This window comes from Hermetia illucens, chromosome 1, assembly GCF_905115235.1.
Source record: "Hermetia illucens chromosome 1, iHerIll2.2.curated.20191125, whole genome shotgun sequence".
Classification (NCBI taxonomy): domain Eukaryota; kingdom Metazoa; phylum Arthropoda; class Insecta; order Diptera; family Stratiomyidae; genus Hermetia; species Hermetia illucens.
This window is the reverse complement of record NC_051849.1, coordinates 107,201,696-107,224,952: the sequence shown is the minus strand read 5'-3', so window position 1 is coordinate 107,224,952 and position 23,257 is coordinate 107,201,696. Positions and strand designations below refer to the sequence as shown.

The 23,257-nt window shown below is 39.2% G+C and overlaps 2 protein-coding genes across 2 annotated transcripts in view; one reads left to right on the top strand and one right to left on the bottom strand.

The window, feature by feature from the left end:
• Positions 1–23,257, bottom strand: part of LOC119657786 (SPARC-related modular calcium-binding protein 1) — a 195,563-nt gene that overhangs the window by 25,457 nt on the left and 146,849 nt on the right. The window contains 1 exon segment of the mRNA XM_038064907.1: positions 21,315–21,793. Coding sequence (XP_037920835.1) covers positions 21,315–21,793 — 479 coding nt within the window.
• On the top strand, positions 6,826–21,234 carry LOC119651550. The gene is made up of 3 exons (XM_038055186.1): positions 6,826–7,144; positions 7,572–7,819; positions 20,133–21,234. The coding sequence occupies exons 1-3, from the start codon at positions 7,060–7,062 to the stop codon at positions 21,132–21,134; spliced, it is 1,335 nt and encodes a 444-aa protein (XP_037911114.1). The 5' UTR covers positions 6,826–7,059; the 3' UTR covers positions 21,135–21,234.

Here is a 23,257-nt window from a genome sequence, read left to right as displayed (position 1 = left end):
AAAAAGAAAGTATAGATACTAGAAGCATCAATCCGAGCTCGGAGTGACATCAGAGTAAGTTATTCGTTTATTTTCTTTTCTTCTTCTATTTTTTTTTATAGTTTTTATTTTATGATTTTTATTTATTTTTATTCTTTTCTTATAAGTGTTACATTTTAGTTATTTTTATTTTAATTTTTTTTTGTAATAATTTTGGTCTTAATATGTATTGAAGCTGAACAAGTACAATAATGATTGCATAATCTGAAGTAGTTTGAGGATTTCCTCCCCTTAGTTCCTCCTTACTCCCGCAGAAATCCTATAAAAGGAACATCCTCTAATCGAATAACTGGCCGGAGGATGTCGAGGAAGGGCGGGAACCTCAGAGGCCGTGCCTCGTACAAGATCTGAGGCGGAAGAGACAGCAATTGAGACGGTGATCCGTCGTGGATCTTCCCCTCCTTGATCGCGGCACTCGGGTCCGGAGACTTACGGCTCCACGCGCGCGGTCGAGCCGGTTTTTTTTTTGTTCTTCTATTTTCCAATTTAGCTCGCGTTCTGTTTGTTCATCGATAGGCCGTCGCGAAATTCCTTGTAAAATCGAATTTAAAATCCGGTGCGTACCCACGCACGTGCAAGAACGTGTCGACCGAGCACTTTGATAGAGCTTCAATCTTTGTGGGCGGACCTTCACGGTCAATTTAGCCAATTTGTTTAGATTTTTGGGATAGCTCTGCCCTCTAGGTCGTTATCGGCCACTAAGGATGATCGACCTGATCTCCTATTACCACTCTTATCATTACAAACCGTTACTTTGTATACCCGCCAACCAATGGGTTGTTAATGGGTCATGCGAAGTTGTTGTCGCCGCTCACAGAAACAAACCCATTATTGCAAATGGCGTTTTGTTAAGGTTTATCTTCAGTCCGACTCTGTTTGCCTTCTTCGAGAGCTATATAATTAAGGTCCATGACTTGGTAAGGTAACAAGAAGATCTCTTCAGCTTAGTCGAAGTATTTGGGAAAATAGGACACGTCCATTCAATCTCTCCATGCCCTTCACACAAGATAGCATACATCAGTATACAGAATGCAACAATGCCGCTTGTGGCTTCAAACTCTTACTATAATATACCTCGATGCAGCACGTGACATTTTGGGCTATCATATTAGGATTCCAAATACACTCCGTATTGGGTTGTCGAAAGGCTTCTTGAAATCGATGAAAAGTAAGTGAAACGAGGCCGTAAACTTTATATACAAATCGGCAACGATCCCAATGGTGATAATATGCTCGGTGCAATAATATCGGGACCAGAAACCAGTCTGCTTTCTATCAACGAAAGCGTTCGGGACGTCTTCTAATGCGTTCTTGATAATTAATCTAATATTAAGGAGCGCATATGTGCTCTTCCTTGGAATCTTAACTCCTTTCTTCGACTCACTGGGAAAGATGTAAGATTCCCAGGATTCATGAATAAGTAGAAATAGCGAAGCTGCAAGGATAGTGTACGTTAGTGTGGTCGTTGTTACTTGGACAGTTCCTGCAACTGATTTTGTGACAAGCTCTGCATTCGATCATTGAAATGTACAAACTATTCGCCGTTGTTGTTATGGTTACTACCGAACATAGACTTTCGAGAAAAATATTATCAAATCCAACCTTGGCATTTGAATCACTGCACAATACTGATGCTCATTTACCTGGGCCGGAATCTAGCAGTGAAGACATCATCAGATGTCTGGGAACCAGTTCCTACGTCATGAGCATGGACCTTGCAATAGCCGTCAACAAAAGCCCGACCCCAGATTTGTGTCTCCTAGGATCAGGCTTTCCTCAGCCAAAAGTAAAATGCCGCAAAACCTGAATATGCAGCCTATAATGCCGATATTTTCGCTCAAGTTGGAGAAGACTAGCATTCTAAGGGGTTTCTATCATATATCGCTGTCTGGATGCGTACATGCATGCCATAAACCAATTGTAAACGGTTTTCAACAGTCAAAGGTCGTACCCATGAAAATGGTTCTTATTCGAGGCTTTGTTGAAGATTCGGTAGCGTCAGAGGTTCAAAATTTATTCATAAACTTCTTAGTATAATAATTTTTTACGAGCAGCAGAGACACTATGAAACTCAGATTCAATATTCATACAGGCGTGTGTATACATGTATATGTAATTAGTGAGTTTTGCACTGCTTAATAAATTACCTTTAACTGTTAGTTAGAGGCTAAAAAGTACAAATTTCAAGTGAACTCATTTTCAAAAAGTGCTTAGTCGAAAAATTTAAAGAAAACCATGAACTATGCTGGTATATCTAATCTAAGTCTCTAAATACAATACGTACAAACAACTAAATTTGTTTATTGAAAAGCTCCCTTAAATTTATCCTAAGATCTAAGTGTGTTCTTCTGGTGTTTTTAGCGATTAAATTAATTGAATTAATTAAAATTGTGTGAAACAAAACCCTATTAAAATTGCTTCAATGTCTGCCTGTCTGTCAGTTTGTCACAGCCAATTTACTCGGAAACGCCTGAACTGATTTTCACGAAATTTAGTGAGAACATGTGGTCCGTGTGCCTCTTTATATGCAGTGAGTGTCAGGTTTGAAGGGGGGCTCCCCATCATCATCATCATCAACGGCGCAACAGCCGGTATCCGGTCTAGGCCTGCCTTAATAAGGAACTCCGGACATCTGCGTTTTGCACCGAGATCCACCAATTCGATATTCCTAAAAGCTGTCTGGCGTTGTTCCATCTCAGGCAGGGTCTTCTTTTTCTAACATAGATATTGCCCTTGTAGACTTTCCGGGCTGGATCATCCTCATCCATACGGATTAAGTGACCTACCCACCGTAACCTGTTGAGCCGGATTTTAACCACAACCTGACGGTCATGGTATCGCTCATAGATTTCGTCGTTATGTAGGCTACGGAATGGTCCATTCTCATGTAGGGGCCAAACATTCTTCGGAGGATTCTTCTCTCGAACGCGGCCAAGAGTTCGCAATTCTTCTTGCAAAGAACCCAAGTCTGCGAGAAATGCATGAGGACTGGCAAGATCATTGTCTTGTACAGTAAGAGCTTTGGACGTTTCGAGCGGAACAATTTTTGTACGCTGAAATAGGCTCTGTTGGCTGACAACAACTGTGCGCGGATTTCATCATCATAGCTGTTATCGGTTGTCACTTTCAACCCTAGATAGGAGAAATTATCAACGCGATTTGCGTTGATAATTATGATGCGATTTGATGTTGTTGGTTGGTAGGTTTTCGGTGCTGACGTTGCCACCATATATTTTGGTTTGCCTTCATTGATGTGCAGCCCAAGATCACGCGCCGCTTGCTCGATCTGGATGAAGGCAGTTTGTACGTCTGGGGCGGTTCTCCCCATGATGTCGATATTGTCAGCATAGGCCAGTAGTTGGGTGGACTTAAAGAGGATCGTACCTCTTGCATTTACCTCAGTATAACGGATCACTTTCTCGAGGGCCAGGTTAAAGAGGACGCATGATAGATCATTCCCTTGTCGTAGACCGTTGTTCATGTCGAATAGTCTTGAAAGTGATCCTGCTGTTTTTATCTGGCCTCGCACATTGGTCAGGGTCCACCTAGTCAGTCTTATCAATTTCGTCGGGACACCGAATTCTCTCATGGCCGTGTACAATTTTACCCCGGCTATGCTATCATAGGTGGCATTAAAGTCGATGAATAGATGGTGCTCCCCATACATGCGAAAATGTTTCAGAAATTTACCGGAATACCCCCCTTAAGTTCATCCCGGTAACACGAAATTTGACAACACCATAGGCAATAATATAATACATAATTCTAATTCTTGAAGACAATCCAACTGTTATTAACAAAGTTATAGAAGATCAAAGTTTCGCCTTTTAGGTAAATTTATTGTACCCTAATGTATATGACGTCATCATCATATAAAGGGACGTTTTAGTTTTCCTTTTTGGCTTTTTTTTAGTGATTTAATGTCCGGATAGCTGAGTGGTTAGAGCACAAGGCTATCGTACGGAAGGTCGCGGTTCAAATCTCACTGGTGGTAGTGGAATTTGTATCGTGATTTGACGTCGGATATTAGTCGATTCAGCTGTGAATGAGTACTTGGGTCAAATGAGGGTAATAATCTCGGGCGAGCGCAATGCTGACCACATTGCCTCCTATAGGTTACTGCAATCCTGTCGTGTACCGTTACGGTCTTGAATGAAGTGCTCTAACACACTTCAAGGCCGTGATCCAATTGAATTGTTGCGCCAACGATTATTATTATTTAGTTATTTGTATTATCAGTGTCAATTACTCGAGGGAGACATTAGCGGGTAGTAACCAATATAATAGACGGTACACACACCGAGTTACCAGCGGATTTTGGTTTACGTACGTATATTTGTGCACGGAGTAAAGTGGAAATGCGTGAAGAAGTGTTAGATCAATTTATCAATGCGGTAATAGGCAATGTTTGCTTATTTAGGATTAGCACAGTATATTTTTCGTTAATATGTATGTACATATGTATATCTTAGAGTTTGAAATTCTTAATATATTGTATAATATATATTTTATATTCTTAACTACATAATGTACGAATGGAAATCATCCATAGAGAATTCGAGGCGTTAGCTTCCGGTATCCCGACTTGTTTGTATCTGTTGTAGGTTAAGTTCTTCACATTTGCCAATAATACTAAACTCCGAGTGTGAAGCGCATGAGGTTGACTATTATCAAAACCGTGCTTTCCATCAAATTATTAAATAAATAATGCCTCCTTAAAAAATAGAGGAAAATGGGATTTCTAACTATGTGCACACGGAACTGTTATGTACTTATCGCTTTCCACATAGGGAAACACACAACCTTTTATAGCGGAGGCGTCAAGCATCCGGTTTGCCGATTTGATTTGATTTTTCGCTGATAGTTTTGCTACCTAAAATTTGGGGTGTCACTTGTTCCCTTCTTCCTAATTGAAGTCTTTATGGCATCATTCAAGGAGCAAATGAAAAAGAATTGTTGCCTAACAAATGTAGGTTTGGGATACGTAGATGACATATCCGTTATTGCAGGAACAAGCGTCAATAATATGTTGAATAACACACTACAACCAAAAATAATATTCATGAAATATAAGGTTCTGGTAGAGAGAGGGAGATACTGTTTATGCACGATTTTCCGGTTTACTCCGTGCACAAAAGCCCGTACGTAAATTAAAAGCCGCTGGTATTAAGTTACGCATGTGTCTATTATATTGGTTACTACCCGCAACATTTTAGCACATACATATACATACACATGTCTACCTCGGGTAATTGACACTGATATGCAAATAACTGAAAAATACGAAAAAGGAAAACTAAAAAATTCCCCATGGACCCCGCCATTCATATAAGTTCACTTTGTATGATGATGACGTCATAGACGTCTTAGGGTGCAATAAATTTACCTGAAATGCGAAAATTTAACCTTCTACAATTTTGTTAATAATAGTTGGATTGCGTTCAAACTTTTCAGAATTATGTCCTATATTGTCGCCTGTGATGCTGCCTAATTTTGTAGTTCTGGGATAAACTTTTACCAGTGAATTTCTAAAACATAGTAAAATACTATTATTAGCTTTATTTGTGCATATATATATTTTAAGGCCTAGATTTCAAATAGATCACTGCGAGTTTTTTCTGGTTGTTCGGTTGGATAGGTTCTGAGGACCTTTTTGGAGCACACATTTTGAGTCGTCACTCCGAAATGTTTTAGTCAATATCAGAAATAAAATCAGTTGCCGGAAAGTACTATTTGAGCCCTTTCATGTGACACCCCTAATGACCATAGTCTATAAAAAAAAATTACACCAACCTTTCACATGTATGGGGAGCCCCTCTTCAAACTTAACCCAAAGTGGCGCCACTCGCTGCATGTAAAAGAGGAGAGGCACAGACCTTAAAAAAGAGCAAGCCTCACCTTTTTAAACCTGTCACGGCATTCGACCTATTTAATTGTACAATTGTTATTCCCCATCATTAAACAAGTCGGAAATCGGAAGCTCGGCGCTTCTTTTGTTGATTTTTTATGTAAAGATTTTTGGCTACGTGATGACCCCCCTAATATGTAACTCGCAATGTATATATACATTTAATACACCCGATATTCAATTCTATAGGGTACTTTAGGGACTGGCAACTTTCGCCCTACTATAACTTTGTTAACAATAGTAAGATTTTCAAGTAAACTTTCCAATATGATATATTAAGGATCTATATTTCTGTAATATTCCGAATCTAAGATGGATTTGAAGGGGGTTCGCGTCTACAACCAGGTCAGGCCTTTGATAAAATAAAATGGCGCAATCAATCAAGACAAAGAGATCCCACCTGTGAACGGCAAAGCGTTGTTTTAGACAAAACCTTAAAGATGTCAAAATAACAAAGAATTAATTCAACAGTTGTTTAAGCTCGAAAACAGTTCCCCGATTGAGTGCAGGAGCAGTTAAAAATCCAGATCACGGACCGCCGGAATGCTGTTATAGATATTTCCGGAAATGACTAAGTTCTCATACACAAACGCCAGTAGCTATTGATTCTACCACTGCATATTGCACCAGCATATCCAATCACTTTCATCTGAAATTCTTATCAACAATAACAAACTGAGACATTAACTGTTAGCTGTTGATCCGCCAGAGCCGCGTTCTTTTTGGAAATGATAAGACTAGACTGACGACACCACACACAACTATCAATAACCCGAAGAGAAGATGTCGTCTTTTCACTAGATCAATTGTGCTGATAACAATGCCTTGAATAATATTCACAATTCAAATTTAGATTGAATTATCATACACACTGGCTCTCGTATTTTTGCTGACATGTCAGAGCAGTCTCCTGGTTCTCGCCGATTAAGTATGTGGGAACACATGCTTAGAATTCGACCTTTGGCACGTAGTCCGCATTGACGAAAGTAGCAAGGAACTTTCATCTGACTCAAATCAGTTGTGGAATCTCATTTGCTCCGGTTGATTTAGGTACCCCTTTGAATTGATTGGAAATCAGTTTTTGTGAGAAGTTTATTTGGTTTCAACTAAAAATGGAACCGTCCAGTGCACGATTTTTGGCGCTATTGATTCTATTTTGTGGTGCAATAGTGAAAACTGTGGAATCATTCGAAAAAGGTAAAAAGACTACTATCTTTTTTATAAAAGCTGAACGTGTATTGTAATGCGATTTTTAAGAAAGTGAAGTTTTTGTTGCTTGACGAAAAGAGGAACATGACTGCCATTTCTAGAGTTGGTTAGGGCTCGATTTTACACATTAAGTGATCTGTGATAATTTGTGTAACCGCGTGTTTCCAGTTTCGAGAAAAGTGCAAAAGCTGTGGCGTATCTCGGAAAAAAAACTCAAATTAAGTGGTTTATGCAAATTTGTACCAACCGATTTTAATGTCAAAATTGCAGCTTGCTTTGCTGGAGTATATTTCTATGGAATTCGCATTTATGTTCAAATGACACTTTCAGCAATAAGTTAAGGAGCTTATTCATATTTTTATAAACCTAAATATCATTGATTAACACAAATTATAAATTGTTATGGTCTTTTTAGATGATGTTATCAAACACAATACGAAAGTGGGCGAGAAACGCATATCTGCACAGATCTTGGCACTTATAGACCATTACAAGCAAGAAGATCCTGTTGGAATTCCAGGGGCACCGATTCCTGACCCTATGCCTGTGCCTGACATAAGTAAATCACTTGGCCTTGCTACTTTCAATATGAGAAACGTTCTCGCTCATGGCCTTTCTAAATTTCGAATAAAAAATTTGAATATTGACATCAAAGAATTGAAGGTAAATTACAAAGCATTATCAAATTGAAATTGCACAAAGGAAATGGTTTATTGCAATCATATTAAGCTTCAACTTGGTTAGAATTAGTTAACCGTTGAAAAATTGGTCGTAGTAACAGTTTTCTGATGATCGTTGAATTTTTCGGGATGCTACAAAAGATAAATCTTACAAAGCATGTTTTTATTTTGAATATGTATATTTAAACGTTTTAACGCTTCCAACCAAAATGCTAGTAGCAGTCTAATAAATAAATTTAAATTTTCTTCTCAACGTGCCACTGATAAGACGTCAGTGAAATTTTCTGATAAGACGTAGCAAATTTTCCTGATGTATTTTCTGCCTGGTTTGTGGTGTTCGGGTTGACAAGCTATAATCGGTTATCCGAAGAACGAAATTCGCTTAAGGGAGTCATCCCCTGTGTCGGATCCGAGGAATCGATTCTTTTTTCTGACTATCTATTGAATCTAGATATAGTATAGAATATATGGGCAAAGATATTTTTTGATATTCGGAGTTGTTCGAAAATTACATTGTTAAACAGGTAAAATGTCACATGCCAGGTTTATGTCGATCGCCGTAATAAAGCGCGTATTTATCGGTCCGAATAACGTTCGAATGACTTCGCTAAAATCATACGAATTGAAGCCAAAGCTTGACATGTGTTTCTTCAAGAAACCTAAGGTTTGTGGACTAGGTACAGTAGATTAATGGTCAGTTAAGATTTAATGGTTGTAAATCGCATTCTACTTTTCAAATGCGTTTTTCTTGAAAATACAGAACATATTTCTACGGTCCGCAAACTAGGATAATTGCCATCCATTCGGTAGTTTTTTTTTTATTCTTTAAAGAAGCCTACCAAAATTGATACAAAAAAAATTTAACACGGCACCAAAAATTTAGCTTTTAATATTTTTTAATAATCCTAGTTTGCGGACTGTGGTTAAGTCCGCACGTTAAAATGCCGTTTACATTTTTTCTTTAAAATGATGACAGTGCCCTCTAGCGTGGCAGCCGAAAAACGCCCTTCTTTTGGAAATGGGTGGATAAGATGCTCTGTATTTCAATAATGAACTATGCTATCGAGCTGGAAAAATTACTATGCATGCTCAAGGTATTAATAAATAAGTCGGAGTACCGGAAGCTCGCGCTTCGGGTATAAAGGTTTTGTGTTCATCTTACGTAAGAAACTTCAATGCACATTTTTCCATCCATATATAGCTATAAATCCCACATATTCCTTCATATTTTTCCAAACTACAAGACATACGTACATATTAGATAGATATTATTAGATATTATCCTGACCCTAAACAAACAAACTGCCTCCGAATACTTCCGAATATGCACGTATATTTATAAATTAATCGTACCCATATTTCCGATTTCGTGCACAATAGTATACATATGTACATTTATTGTACCTATATTAAATACGACTAGTCTAATGTATAAATATATCTATCTGAATTAGATACTACCCGCAAACTTTAATAGCACGCATATACTATAATATATACCTACATACACACATGTCTGGTGGGAATAAGTGATATTCATATACAAATGAGTAAAAAACTAAAACAAAATAATTCTTTCCGACTCCATTGATATGAAGTTACCTCGTTGTGGTATTGATGAATTGATATGTGATGACTACGTCATACAGGTTGCAGAATGCACGAAATTCCCAAAAATGTCAAAATTTGACCCCTATAACTTTGTTACTAATAGTTGGATTTTCTTCAAACTTGACGAAATTGTGCATTATGTTATTTCTTACACTTATGCAAAATTTTGTATTTCTAGAATGGACATACGGGCGATTATCGGCTAAATTAATAAAATGTGGAAATATACTATTATTAACTTCATTTGTGTAGAAATCGGAACCGGATGTATTTTGAGGCCTAGATTTCAGGGATGCACTACTGTGATTTTGTTCAGATTTTTCGGTTGGATAGGTTTTGAGAATGAGACCTGTTACACTTTTTGATGGTAATATTTTGAGCCCTCACTCCCCTATGTTTCACTCGACATCAAATATAGAACCAGTTTCGAAAAGTACTAATTGATCCCTTTCATTTGATACTCCACGTAACCACATTTGATAAAAAAAATGTTGCACCCTCCATTCACATGTATGGGGAGCTCCCCCTTTAAACTTAACACAAAATGGTGCCACTGGCTGTATGTAAAAGGAACAACAGATTATATGCTCTCACCAATTTTCGTGACAATTGGTCCACCCGTTTCCGAATAAATCGGGTGTAACAGACAGACAGACGGACAGACAGACACCGACACAAAACCTTAATATATGGTGAAAAATTCGTATTTGTAACTTCCAGTATATCCAGTTCTTCACAAAAAAATTCTAAAAAAGCGAAAAAAACAGCCTTCACACGGGATGACCCTCTTAAACCTCGAGGAAAGAGTCAGCTAAAAATAGCTGACTAAGCCAACGCCTGGAAAAGGTTGTTTAATTAATCAACCACAAATCAACCTTAAACGGCAGCGATGTGCGGCTCGAAAAATGGGTTGGAGGAATACGAATTATAACCTTTTTCTTCAGCCTTTGTCCGCAGTCCCGCAGCACGGTATCACTACATATAAAGATACCAGTTTCATATCAGGATGATCATCTTCTTCTTTAGCCCTCGTCCAGTTCAGAGGCGTTGTCGAGTCGTGCTGATTACGCCATTCTGTTCGGTCATATGCCTGATCTGAATGAAGTGGAAATGTTCTCAAATCATCGTTGAGGGTATCAAGCCATCGACTTCGATGTTCTAATCAATTTTGGCAAGTGAGTGTTCGTCATTTCGAATTACATCTGCATGCCATCGAATATCTCTCTCTCGAAATTTTCACTATCGGTGCAATCCTATATCGATCGCGGATGCCTTCATTTCTAATAAGATCAAGGAGTGTTGTGTCCAATGTAATATTTTCGTCTCCATTACCATAAGGGGCCGTTCATTTAGAACCATAAAGAGCGACAGTAAATTTTGGATTTAGAAGATTTGTTGGTGCGTTGACCGCAAAGAAAGCCACTTCCGGAACGACACTTCATCCAAGTTGCGCTGATGCGAGAAGTAGTTTAATAAGGCAGTTCACTATCGCCTGTGAGCATCTATCCGGAATATTTAAATTGCTCGGTTCTCGGCAAGTGCCATTAGCAGTGATAATGCTTATTTATTGGGGTCGGTCGTCAAAAATTCTACTTAATTCAGATTCAGTCTTAAACTATGGTTAATGAGTTGATCATTCCACTCTTGTTTATAGGAATAGTAGCCAATTTTCCCCCTCGTGGTACTTCATCCGCTTCTTCAACGTCGTACAAAGCTTTCTGATCTGGAATATGAAGTTCCGATGGTTGCTGAATATCTATCATAGTTAAGTTTTAATCTGTTACCTTTTATGTTTTGCACTTTTAGGCGAGCAAAGGCTAGTTTATTATATTACAGGAGAAAGAATCCAATCATTTTTCTTACAAAATATGCTTTCCAATACATGATGGCGCTTGCAAGTTGGATTTCAAAGCAAAAGCTCTATTAAGGTTTACACCGGTACAAAAGAAACTACAGAGTCTGAAAAGGATATCTTTTACGAGGCAGTGGATTGAATCCTCGAAGCGTGTTCCATATATGACATAGAAATCATGGGGTACATAGCTTCCCGTAGCTTGCATAAATCCACCAGTGAGGATGGACTGTGGATTATTCAGTCAGCAATGCCACAGGAAATATAGTAGTTGCTGGAAGTTTGCGCAGAAAGAGTTCCACAAACGAACGAAACACAGGAAACAATCGCATTAGGCGATGAAATCTTACCAGCAAGTCAGCAGGATGATGCCATATACAACTCTATGCTCATCCTGGCGAGACAAATAGGGGAATCTGATTTCCGGCCATATTAGCTTATTGGAGCGATGGATTGAGTATTTTGAAAAATCATAAGACGGCAGGGAGCCGTTGGAATTATAACCAAACTGAACTGGCGGTCAATAAAACCAAGCGGTTCATCAATTTATACTCAAGATTTGGGACGCCGAAACAATGTATGATAACTGACAACGAGGTTTTATCTGTTCCGCACATAAACAATTATAGAGGTATTGGGTTGCTAAGTACGATGTGAATATAAAGTGTCCTCCACGCTCTTGCTAGGCCGTCTGCCCAAAATATTATCGGCCCATACTAAAGATGCTTCACTGCCTCACTCAAGGGAAATCAGTAATAGATCAGCTTCTCTCTGCAATAATCGATAGAAAAACGGCCGGAATACGAATAATATACAACAGTCGCACCATCTTTTCGTTCACTTCATATGATAGCATAGACAGGGTAAAACTGTACAAAGCCGTGAGAAACCTCAGTATTACCACTAAATTAATAACACTGATTAGGTTAACCCTGACCAATGTGTGAGCCCGATAATAGCGCATTTCACCGTCGAGAACGGTCTAAAAGAAGGCGATGCTCTATCATCAATCTTTTTATGGTTTTGTGTGAAATAGAACCTTATTAGAATCGAGTCGATGTATGTTTGTTCGTCTGTCTGCCTGTATGTCTGTCACACTCGAATTATTCGGAAAGGGCTAGACTGATTTTCACGGAATTTAGTGAGCATAGTGGCGCTATTTTGTGTTGAGTTGAAGGGGTGGCTCTTCATACATGCGAAAGGGCAATGCAAAATTTTTTTTTCGCAGAATACGGCCATGTGGGGCAACAAATGAAAGGGCCTAATTAGTACTTTTCAAAAGTGATTCCATATTTGATATCGAGTGAAACGGAGTGAGGGCTCCAAACATGACCCTGTAAAAGTGTAACAGACTCGTTCTTAGAATCTATCAAACCGAAAAATCTGCAAAAAATTACAGTGAAACGAAATCTAGGCCTCAAAGTACATCCCGTTCCGAAATCTACACAAATAAAGTTAATAAGGGTATATTAGCATAGTTTAGAAATTTAGCCGGAAACCCCCCTTAAGTTCCTACTTGAAGTACAAAATTCTCCATGAGCAGTTATCTCTTATGCTCATGCATCATTTTGAAATATGCCTATATGGGTATAACTTTGGGAAGTTTGAAAGAAATCCATCTATTATTAACAAAGTTATAGAATGTGAAACTTTTACATTTTATCTGAATTTCGTGCATTCTGAAACATGTATGACGTCATCAGAACATATTAATTCGTCAATACCGCAACAAAGTGAGCTCATATGAGTGGAGGGTCATAGGGAAATATTTGGTTTTAGTCTTTTATTCATTTGTATATCAATATCAATTACTCGAGGACATACATATGTATATATTTATATGTATATGATATGCTAATCAAGCTATCAGATAGATATATTTGTACATTCAACCAGCGCTATTCAGTATATGTACCATATATGCAAAATTGTATGCTTTTGTGCACGAAGCAAATCGGAAATATCTATACGATCAATTTATGTACGTGCATATATAATACAGTATTCGATAATAGGCAATGTTTGTTTATTTAGGGTGAGCATAATATCTATGTCTATAATATGTAAGTATATCTTGTAGTTAAAAAAAAATTATATTATTAATGGAAAAATGTTCATAGCAAGTTTCTCACATAAGATGAACACAAAAGCTTTATACCCGAAGCACCAGCTTCCGGTATTCCAATTTATTTATAATTGGTCTTAGCTCGAGATATACCGCCTTCATCTAGGTTGAGCAGTTGCGATTGGGGCGAGATTGGAGAGATTTGCAATACCAGCACCAAAAACGAACACAGCAAAAACATCCAATAGTCCTGGTCCACTGAAAACAATAAGAGTTCAGCTTTGAAATAAATAAACAAGTCGGAATACCGGAAGCTTGCGCTTCGGATATAAAGGTTTTGTGTTCATCTTATGTAAGAAATTTCAACGCACATTTTTCTATCCGTATATAGCTACAAATCCAACATAATCCTTCATATTTTTCCAAACTACGAGACATACGTACATATTACAGCCATAGATATTGCGCTAATCCTAAATAAACAAACTGCCTAGTTCCGAATACTTTGCGCATATATGCACGTATATAAATTGATCGTACCCATATTTCCGATTTACTTCTTATATCATCTGAATTACGTACTACCCGCAAAGTTCATTAGCACGCATATATTATATACCTTCATACACACATGTCTGGTTGGAATAATTGATATTCATATACAAATGATTAAAAAACCAAAACAAAATAATTCTTTCCACCCAATTCATACGAACTTACTTCGTTGTGGTATTGACGAATTAATATGTGATGATGACGTCAGGCAGTTGTAGAGTGCACGAAATTCACAAAAAATTGTAAAGTTTTGCCCCCTATAACTGATGAACTTAAGGGGGGTGCCGGGCAAATTTCTAAAATGTGGAAATATACTATTATTAATTTTATTTGTGCAGATATCGGAACCGGATATATTTTGAGGCTTAGATTTTATAGAGATGCACTACTGTGATTTTTTTCGGATTTTTCGGTTGGATAGGTTCTGAGAACGAGACCTGTTACACTTTTTGGGGGTCATATTTCGAGCCCTCATTCCCCTATGTTTCACCTAACATCAAATATTGAACCAGTTTCGAAAAGTACTAATTGAGACCTTTCATTTGATACCCCACATGACTACATTCTGTGAAAAAAAATTTGCAGCCTCCTTTCACCTGTATGGGGAGCCCCCCTTAAACTTAATACAAAATGGCGCCAGTTGCTGCATGTAAAGGGAACGGCAAATTACATACTCCTACCAATTTTCGTGACAATCGGTCCAGCCATTTCCGAATAAATCGGGTGTGACAGACAGACAGACAGACAGACCGACAGACAGACAGACAGACAGACAGACATACAGACAGACAGACAGACAGACAGACAGACCGACAGATAGACATCGAATCGATTCTAATAAGGTTTTGTTTCACAGAAAACCTTAAAAATTGCCTCATCTAGGGTTAGAAACCACAACGGGCATCATGACGAAATCTGCACATGGTTGTTGGCCACTGACAGAACATATTTCCTATTACAAAAACTGTTTTGCTCGAAACGTTTCATCGCAGCCAAAGACCTTCCCAGTGTTCATGCACTCTTCATAGACATGGGTTCTTAGAAAAGAAGGATGTGACCTCTTCACCGCACTCGGGAGGAAATAACACGCAGTTTATCAATCTGACTGGTAATCACCCTTTTCCTATTTGCATTACTGGGCAAAACATTGAGCGTGGTTTCCGCCGACGGCGGCATCCAATTTGACGTTGTTCGACGCATTAACAATACGAAATCTATCTTAGCTGTTTTGTACAAAATTTGGAAATAAGGTTGTGCCGGGTCAGTTGTCTCCCTGCGCTACTTTATGGCATGGAAAGTCACCCCAACTATTACTCAAAGCCTCGATTCATGTTTGCGTTACGTCATCGAGCATTAGACATATTGATTAGAAAGCGGAAGTCACAGGTGATATGTCAAATTTTAAGAAAATGTGTCGACCTCATTTCTGGCAATGTTATGCAATTAGATTTGCCATTCAGTAGTGGCCAAAGAGTAGGTCGCACTTGAAATACATGATGCAAAACAGTACAGGAGGCCTGTAGGCTCCTTGGAAAGGTTGGAAGAGACCTAAGGCATACTTCGGGAGCCCGGTAACTACGGCGGATTGGAGATGGGAGATATCTTCAACCATACATCAAAACGTGCTTGTATGCCTCTGTGCTAAAACCCATATTCTAGGGTGGTGTCCATATAATTCGCACTTAACTAAGCAGTTTGATTGCAACTGCCACTTTTCTACCGCTCTGAAATGCTCCAAGGTTTGAAAGAAGTCAAAAGAACTCACTTTCGTCTATATGGAGAGATGATCAACTTGGAAAAAAATCGTTCTTCTCATATTTCTAGCAGCTTCTGATACCGAATTTTCTGCGGTAAGTTGATGCAAACGCCAGTAAAATCCTCTGTGTGACTGCACTAGACGGTTTTTCTCCATTTATGTTTAACTTTTCTCTTTATTTCGCTTTTCATATATCATCTACAATTGCTTTTTGACATTTGTTGGCGAAAAGTGGTTATACTTAGATAACGACATCAAAAATTAATAATATCTCAACTTATTGCAATTTGGAAATGACCTGTGGGTTGGGGCTTAAGAATACACTCAACGCGACTTTGCCCCTTTTGAAACTTTATTACAACCCAAACATTAACAACGCTTCGGATAGGGACGGACCTAATGAATACTATCTTTGGCGATCGAAACGGACAGACGGATAAACGAAAACGGTAGCGAGGGTCCTCAGAATGCTCGCTTTCTCCAACTCGATATAATTCTGGGCCTAAACGAAGTAAGATGATGCGACTCTGGGAAATACTCCTCTTCCGTTTTCTACATATCATAATACCAATGTGCTTTTATACCCGCGAATCCTGTGTCGGATTGTTTATGACGGCAACCGTAAAGCGCGCTCTTTTCACCTGGGCACAGGCTCCCGACAGACTTCTGACTGCAAAAGTGCGGCCCAGGTTAAGTAGCATCACAATTGGACAATGCTACACACCAACGGCGACCTAAGATATAATAGAGAAGAGTGCGACCTACGAGTACAAGCAGTTCAGGGGAGGCTTCCTAAAGGTAACATTTTTATCTTGATGGGTAGTCTGAATGCCAAAGTGAGCTCTAACAGCGCCTTGCTCGGACATGTGACGGAGAAATACGGTCTTGACGACCGTAAAGATAATGGTAGGAAGTTCATGGATTTCTGGAACTTCCACTACTTCGTCATTGATGGCACATTGTTCAAGCACAGAACCTGCCATAAAGTCAGTTGAGTTTCAACTATCTGACACCGTACGAGCAATCAGATCGACCACTTCGCTATTAGCAGTAGATTTAGGAGTTGTGAGTGTGCGTAACAAAAGAGGTGCTGACATCATCCCCGAAAGGGATCAGCATCTCATGGTCGCTTACGTTCATTTGCGTATTGCGTCCGTCACTTCTCGCAGGGCTGGGGAACTGCGACATAGACCGCTTGTATGAAGCACCTGTCGCTCCATAATGGGAGAGCTTGAGAATATTGATGAACATTGGTCGTTATTAAAAATGCTCATTTCTCGGGTGCTACGCAGGTCGTCGGCCATCTCCTAATGGAGTATTATACAATGACTACGGAATCGTGGAAGCTGATTGATGAACGGAAGGGTTTAAACGCTCAATCGACCGCTGTGAGTAATGGTGGCCGTGACGTGCTCGGACTCCAATGCAGAGCGAAATGCCGAGAAGCTCAGTTTATTGCGTGCCGTGACAAGAGAGAATTTGCTATTGCGCTGGTAAATTAAGCGGAAGATGCCACAGAATGATTTCAGAAGTATATACCGCATCACCAAAAAGCTTGTGAGTGGTCGCAAATATTTCGATGGTCCAGTTAAAGACGTCAACGATCCCCTTCTCATCCACAATGAAGAGCAACTGAAGAGGTGGAAAGAACACTTTACCACGGTTCTTAACATCTGAAGCTCTTCTTATTGTGGATGAAATGGCTAGTCACCATAGCATGCTGTTCCTCCAAGCAGAAGAGAAATCATGTCGGCAATCAATGCACTCAAACGGAATAAAGACGCTTTGCTTGATGGTCTCCCCGCAGAGTTATAGTATTTATCGCTGCATCTGCAGTTACAGCAGATCTGCTGCTTCCAATCGTACGGAAATCTCGGGAATTTGAGATTTTTCTCAGGCAGTGGAAGAAAGGGTTCGTGAAGATCCCAACGAAGGGAATCCGCTCTGAATGTGATAATTGGGGAGTATCTGCATGTTCCCTGGCGTTGCAATTGTAACAGCTAAAATAAACTTGGAACGCACCAAAGAGCATCTCTAAAGGTTAATCGACAGAGGGAAGGCCTAAGGATAATTTTGAAACAGTGCGCGGACTGATTTGCACCTGATTTTCATCGATTTCGAGAGAACTTTCGATAGTGTGAAAAGGCAGTGTGTCTGGGGTGCTCTACGAAGGAAGGTCATTGCAGATAAACTAGTAGAAATTATCAGAGTAGCACATGACGGCACACCGAGGTCTGCCGGGGTTGCATCCTGTCATCGATATTATTTCTTCCTGTTATCAGTGACGTTCTTCATGCTGCCTTGTCCGGGGGACATAGAGGAATTGAATGGACTATGGCATATTTCTTGAAACACCAAGACCACGTTGGTGACATCTATTTGCTCTCAAAGGGTGAAGAGCCTTGGCCAGATTGCTCCGGATTTGGAAAGGTAGGCAAGTAGCCTTGGACTGAAGACAGACACCAACAAACCAAAGTCCTCAGTATGACGGGTCATCGCACTCTCCCTATCTGCATTAATGGGCAGAGCATCGAAAAATTTAGGAAGTGCCTTGTCTGAAATTTGGAAATGCAGTTATCTCAATGCCAAGATCAAGTGCTTGATCAAGCTTGATCCGCAATACGGAGTACGCAAAGTGTGTGCGACCATGCGAAAATGTGTTACTACATTCCGATCCCACAAACAAGCAGTGACGCTGTGGTTTTAAGCCGCAGAAACATATCTATTTCAAATCGAAGACAGTGCGAATCTAGAGTCCACTAGGACAGATTTACTGGACAGGATTCTTCGGAATATAGCACATATGCAAGGATGCTTCCTGCTTTTCAACAGTATTCTGGTCCAACACTAGTGACGAAATTTCACGTATGGTGAAGAAAGCAAACTAAAATTCGACAAGCAGTTAACATAAAAAAGATAGACCATAGTGCAGATTTAATTTCTTTGACAGGTAGATCTTCTCAGATCTTAAGACCAATTTTAATCATGTTTAGAACGAAAGTTAAAATATTTTCGATATTTAAGTCGCGGCTTAATACCTGCATGGTTCTATTGTAACCTTATCTAGTATGTCCTCTTATTATCGGTTAGGTTTTCGAAATATTCCTTATGCTCTCTAAACTGCAGAGGGTTTAAGGAATAATATCATATTAATAGCACTAATGGAATATCATATCCAAGAGGGTTGTCCTTATTAATTAGTAATAACCACCTCTTTCTCCTCACATTTGTACTTGTAGTCAAAAAAACACTTTTGATAGAATTTTTGCAATGGGTGTGCGGCAATATTCGTTGCTTTTCTCTTTAAAGAAACTCTGATCATTTTGATTTATGGAAGCTTCTGTATTTTTGATCAGCGCAAGGGTATCCTCCTTTGTGCTATGGTGCATCTATGATGCATTTTATGTATTTTGTTATGGTATTGATATTCGCCCTTTATGGTTCTGTCTGTTAGCCGACTATAGAGGACAAAGAACGGCCTCTTACAGTAATTGAGATGAAGATGCAACATCTTCATCTCAATTACTAGACTAGCGGCGTGCCAGGCCTTAATCACATTTGAAATGAGGATCGTGGAAAAATTGCGAGAGAGGCGTCTTCGATGGTATGGTCATGTAATTGGCCCTAAGAGACTTCACTTGCCAAAATTGGTCTGAACATCGAAGTCGATGGTAAGCGACCAAAAGGCCGTCCTAAACAACTTGATACGCTGTATGGCGATTTGAAAGCCTCGCGACAGCATTCAAAAGCTAAAGAAACAGGAGAAGATTGTTAATAAACTAGGGAATAAGAAAATGAAGAACATTACTCGAAGTAACCATCTTTAGCCTTGATAAAACTTTGAGGCAATTGGGCTAGCAATCTACCGCGGTATGCACTATGTCTATAGGAAAATTTTCCACTGTTCGTTTTGATGCAGTCTTAAACCAGTCAATATGATATTTGGATTTCAGCACGACGTGCCCTCTAAAACTGGCTAGATTTTGTAGTATAATGGATTAAGTTAGTAGCACAGTGCGGCGATTTTAAAAAGTCGAATTTTTTCTTTCCATATGTATTTCGAAAGTACCATACTGAAAATGTACTGCCAAAATTTCAGAATAAAATTTAAAATTTTGTTCAGATTATAACAGAAAGAATAGGGGGCTCCGCAGTAAGTATAGATATGGAAATTAGCTGGCATATTAGACGACTACGGAACACTGTAGGAGGTAATGTGGTTAGCATTGCGCTCAGCTGCGATTACTACCCTGATTTGACTGGTGTCCGACATCCACTCACGATATATCATAAATCCCTCCGCTCTCAGCTTTTCGCGTTGACGTACGAATATTTAAAAGTACTGTTAGTGAGGGCTTATTAATATCATTATAATATTCATTTTCACTTCTATTTATTGATATTATAAAATTGACGATCAATTGTAACATCATTGTTCCCATGCTTTTATTTTTCAGGCGTTCGTTGGAATTCAACTAGATAACATGAACATGGTCGGTGATTACACATTATCCTCGCTCTTCAGTCGAACCCAAGGACCCTTCAAAGTGATGCTCAAAAATGTTATGGTAAAAGGCAACGCTTCCTTGGCGGTTCAGCGAGACGGAATGATAAAAACAGACGACATTCAAATCGACATAACCTTCTCTGACATGGCGATGGATTTTCAAAATCTAGGGATATTGGGGAGCGTGTTCCAAGGGTTTATTAACTCGGCCCCTACCTTAGTTTTTGATTCAATGAAACCATTTATGTTAGCTGAAGCTTATAAGCAAATCCGCACTGAAATTGATTCAAATATAGCTAACGCAACGGGTGAGTTCCGTTTCCCCAACTCAATTTCGCCTCTGGATATGGCCATTGCTGAAGGACGCAAGAAAGTGCGCAGTATGGGCTATGAACCTTATATGATTCGGGATTATAATCACACTATGGGGTTGTTCTCAATGCAAATGACCAACACATATTTAACAGGGGCATCTTCATTCTATAGAGTAGGGAATATGACGGTGGTCATGGCAAACAACACAATATCCATGCGTTTTCAAGTTGGTACTCAGAAGCTGGCGGGCGCCACGCAATGGGAAGTTGGAATGGGAAATGGAATGGTCACTAGAGCTGGACATGCCGAGTTTACAGTGCAACACATTAAAGCAACTATTGAAGTCAGCCAAGCACTAGATTTGCGAAAACGACCTCAAATTAAAGATCTACAATTCGACTTGGGCAACATCCAGATACGTTGCGACGGTGCTGGAACTCTAGACTACATTTTGGAATTTGGAGTAAATGTCTTGCCGAACTTACTACGTTATCAAATTATGGATGGGCTTGAAAATCCCATCAAAGTAAGGATTCAAGAGAAGATGAACGCGATTGACGTGGAGATGGCAATCCGGCAGTATTTACCACAGTTCGAAAAAATGGGTTTGGATGCTGACTTCAATTTTAAATTGTAATTTTCCATAGAACCTTTGTAGATTTAAGATGTAAGTTTAGAAGTTCAGAAATATTGAAAATTTATAGAGAATAAATAAAGATTCCTTTTTTCGAGAATGGGTTCCACTGTTTGCTAACAAAAATTAAAAAAAAAGTTGTTGGAAGTAATAAAAGTCAAATCTGATAAATGCACTACTTACCTTCTTAACGAGTCTCTTAAACTCGCGATACTCCGTTTTATCTAGCATGTTGTTGTTGTTTGTGTCCAACGCTTTGAACTTCCAATCCACCACACTCTCTTCACGAATAGAACCTCCATCACCCACTACCTGTTGACCTTGATACCGCGCATATTCCCTCTGGAATACTTCAATCAAATTGGTATTGAAGGCTGCTTGGTCGTGTTGTGTGCAACCTCGCTTGTTTCGACTGCTGATATTTGTGGCCCGACGGATATTCGATTTACCGTACCGACGACAATTTGGCTTTCCATTTCTTGTAGCAGTACCTGGAATGGGTATGCCGTTGCTGTCGGAGCACCAACACCCTGATCCTTCCATACATTGAACAGGTGCAAATGAGCCATCCGCTCGACACCGTGGAACAAATTTTGATGGAGAGGAATTTCGATGTGATAGGGCGTAGCTTCGTGACTCAGCACATTCTGAAAATGATGGATCTATGATATGTGTGGAGAAGTAAAACAGATAAAATATGAGTCTGTAGCCAAAAATTCAAACTTCAAGACAACAAGCAGATTAACAAATTGGTAGCAAAATAGCCAGTACGAAAGGGCCACAAAAAACATAAAATAGAACCAATAAATAATAATGTTGCATATCGAAAACCTCTGAGCAGAGAGTTTTGCAGACTCTAGAAGGATATACGTACATTTTGTTGGAAGTAAACTTGAAACTGTATCATGGGGACCGGAAGGGCTTGTGAATTGCTGTATATTCTCTAATCAATTATATAAGGAAGAAAGCAATTTCGAATTACTTAAGGGGGCCAACGTTTTTGTTTATGGCATTTTTCTACTTAATTTTCTGAATGGAAAGCGTTTCAAGAATATAATGTGAAAATCTGAGATGAATCGGAACGAAACTAATATACAGCAGTATAAGCAACGTTTTGAATGGCAAAATGTTGCAGCTGCAAAAGCAATGGACTCCCCAAAGATGTTTTGGATGCCATCAAGCCTTTCTCTAAAGATCTGAACAAATGCGCCCTCCATCGTGTCGAAGGTTTTACGCAAAACAATAATAAGAGTTCGAACCAACTTATTTGGAAAATCTCATCAAAGAACTTAAGAGAAACCTTTGTCATCGTTGAAATTGCATGTGCTTTAATAAAGGTTCTTTGCTTTATTAACATATATGCAAGGCATGCGAATCAGTAGTGGACTAAGCGCCCATGAATGGACGCGATAAGCCGAGCGGAGCTGGGAGCTGAAAAATAGAATAAAGAAGGCAGGATTCATCGTAGGCAGGAGCAAGAGGGTGCTGCAAACATCATGGATGATAGCAACATCCTTTATGGACCTAGAATCGATGGTTCAGTGTGATTCGCTTATGAACGTTTTATAATAATTTCTTCAGCGTTCAAAACATCAAATCGTTTTACCCACAACTCCTGTTTTCAACGTCAGTGCCCCACAAAACTCCAAAATTACTGCACCGATCAAAAATTGCGTTTTTCAAGTGTTCCCAAAAAGTGAAAAATTTAAATTTCCAAAAACCCTCCCAGCACTATCGTTAGCGCTGGAGAAAGCAATCATCTAATGAAAGAACTTTGGTTTTTTTATTTCAGACGATCCAGCACCAAGTTATGAGCGGCACTACAATTCAACTTTTTTCAGAGACGCTTGCGAATAATTGCTGTCATTGCTTTTATTTTTATTTCGTTTTACACAAAACCTTATTAAAATCGGTTTATTGTCTGTCTGTCCGCTTTTCTGTCCATCACACGCATTTTTCTCGGAGACCGTTGTAGCGATTCAAACCAAATTTGGTGGAAAGGTGGGAACTGTGAACGCTCACGCATACAATGAGTTACATATTCCTACATCGAATTTAAAAAAAGGGGGGTCCCTTTAAATGCAAAAGGTGGGTGTACATGTTTTGTTTTTATCAATTATAGCCAT

Coding starts and splice junctions, on each gene's coding strand:
- LOC119651550 (XM_038055186.1), top strand. CDS start 7,060: ATGGAACCGTCCAGTGCACGATTTTTGGCGCTATTGATTCTATTTTGT. Junction 7,145..7,571: donor TGTGGAATCATTCGAAAAAG/GTAAAAAGACTA, acceptor TGGTCTTTTTAG/ATGATGTTATCAAACACAAT. Junction 7,820..20,132: donor TTGACATCAAAGAATTGAAG/GTAAATTACAAA, acceptor TTTATTTTTCAG/GCGTTCGTTGGAATTCAACT.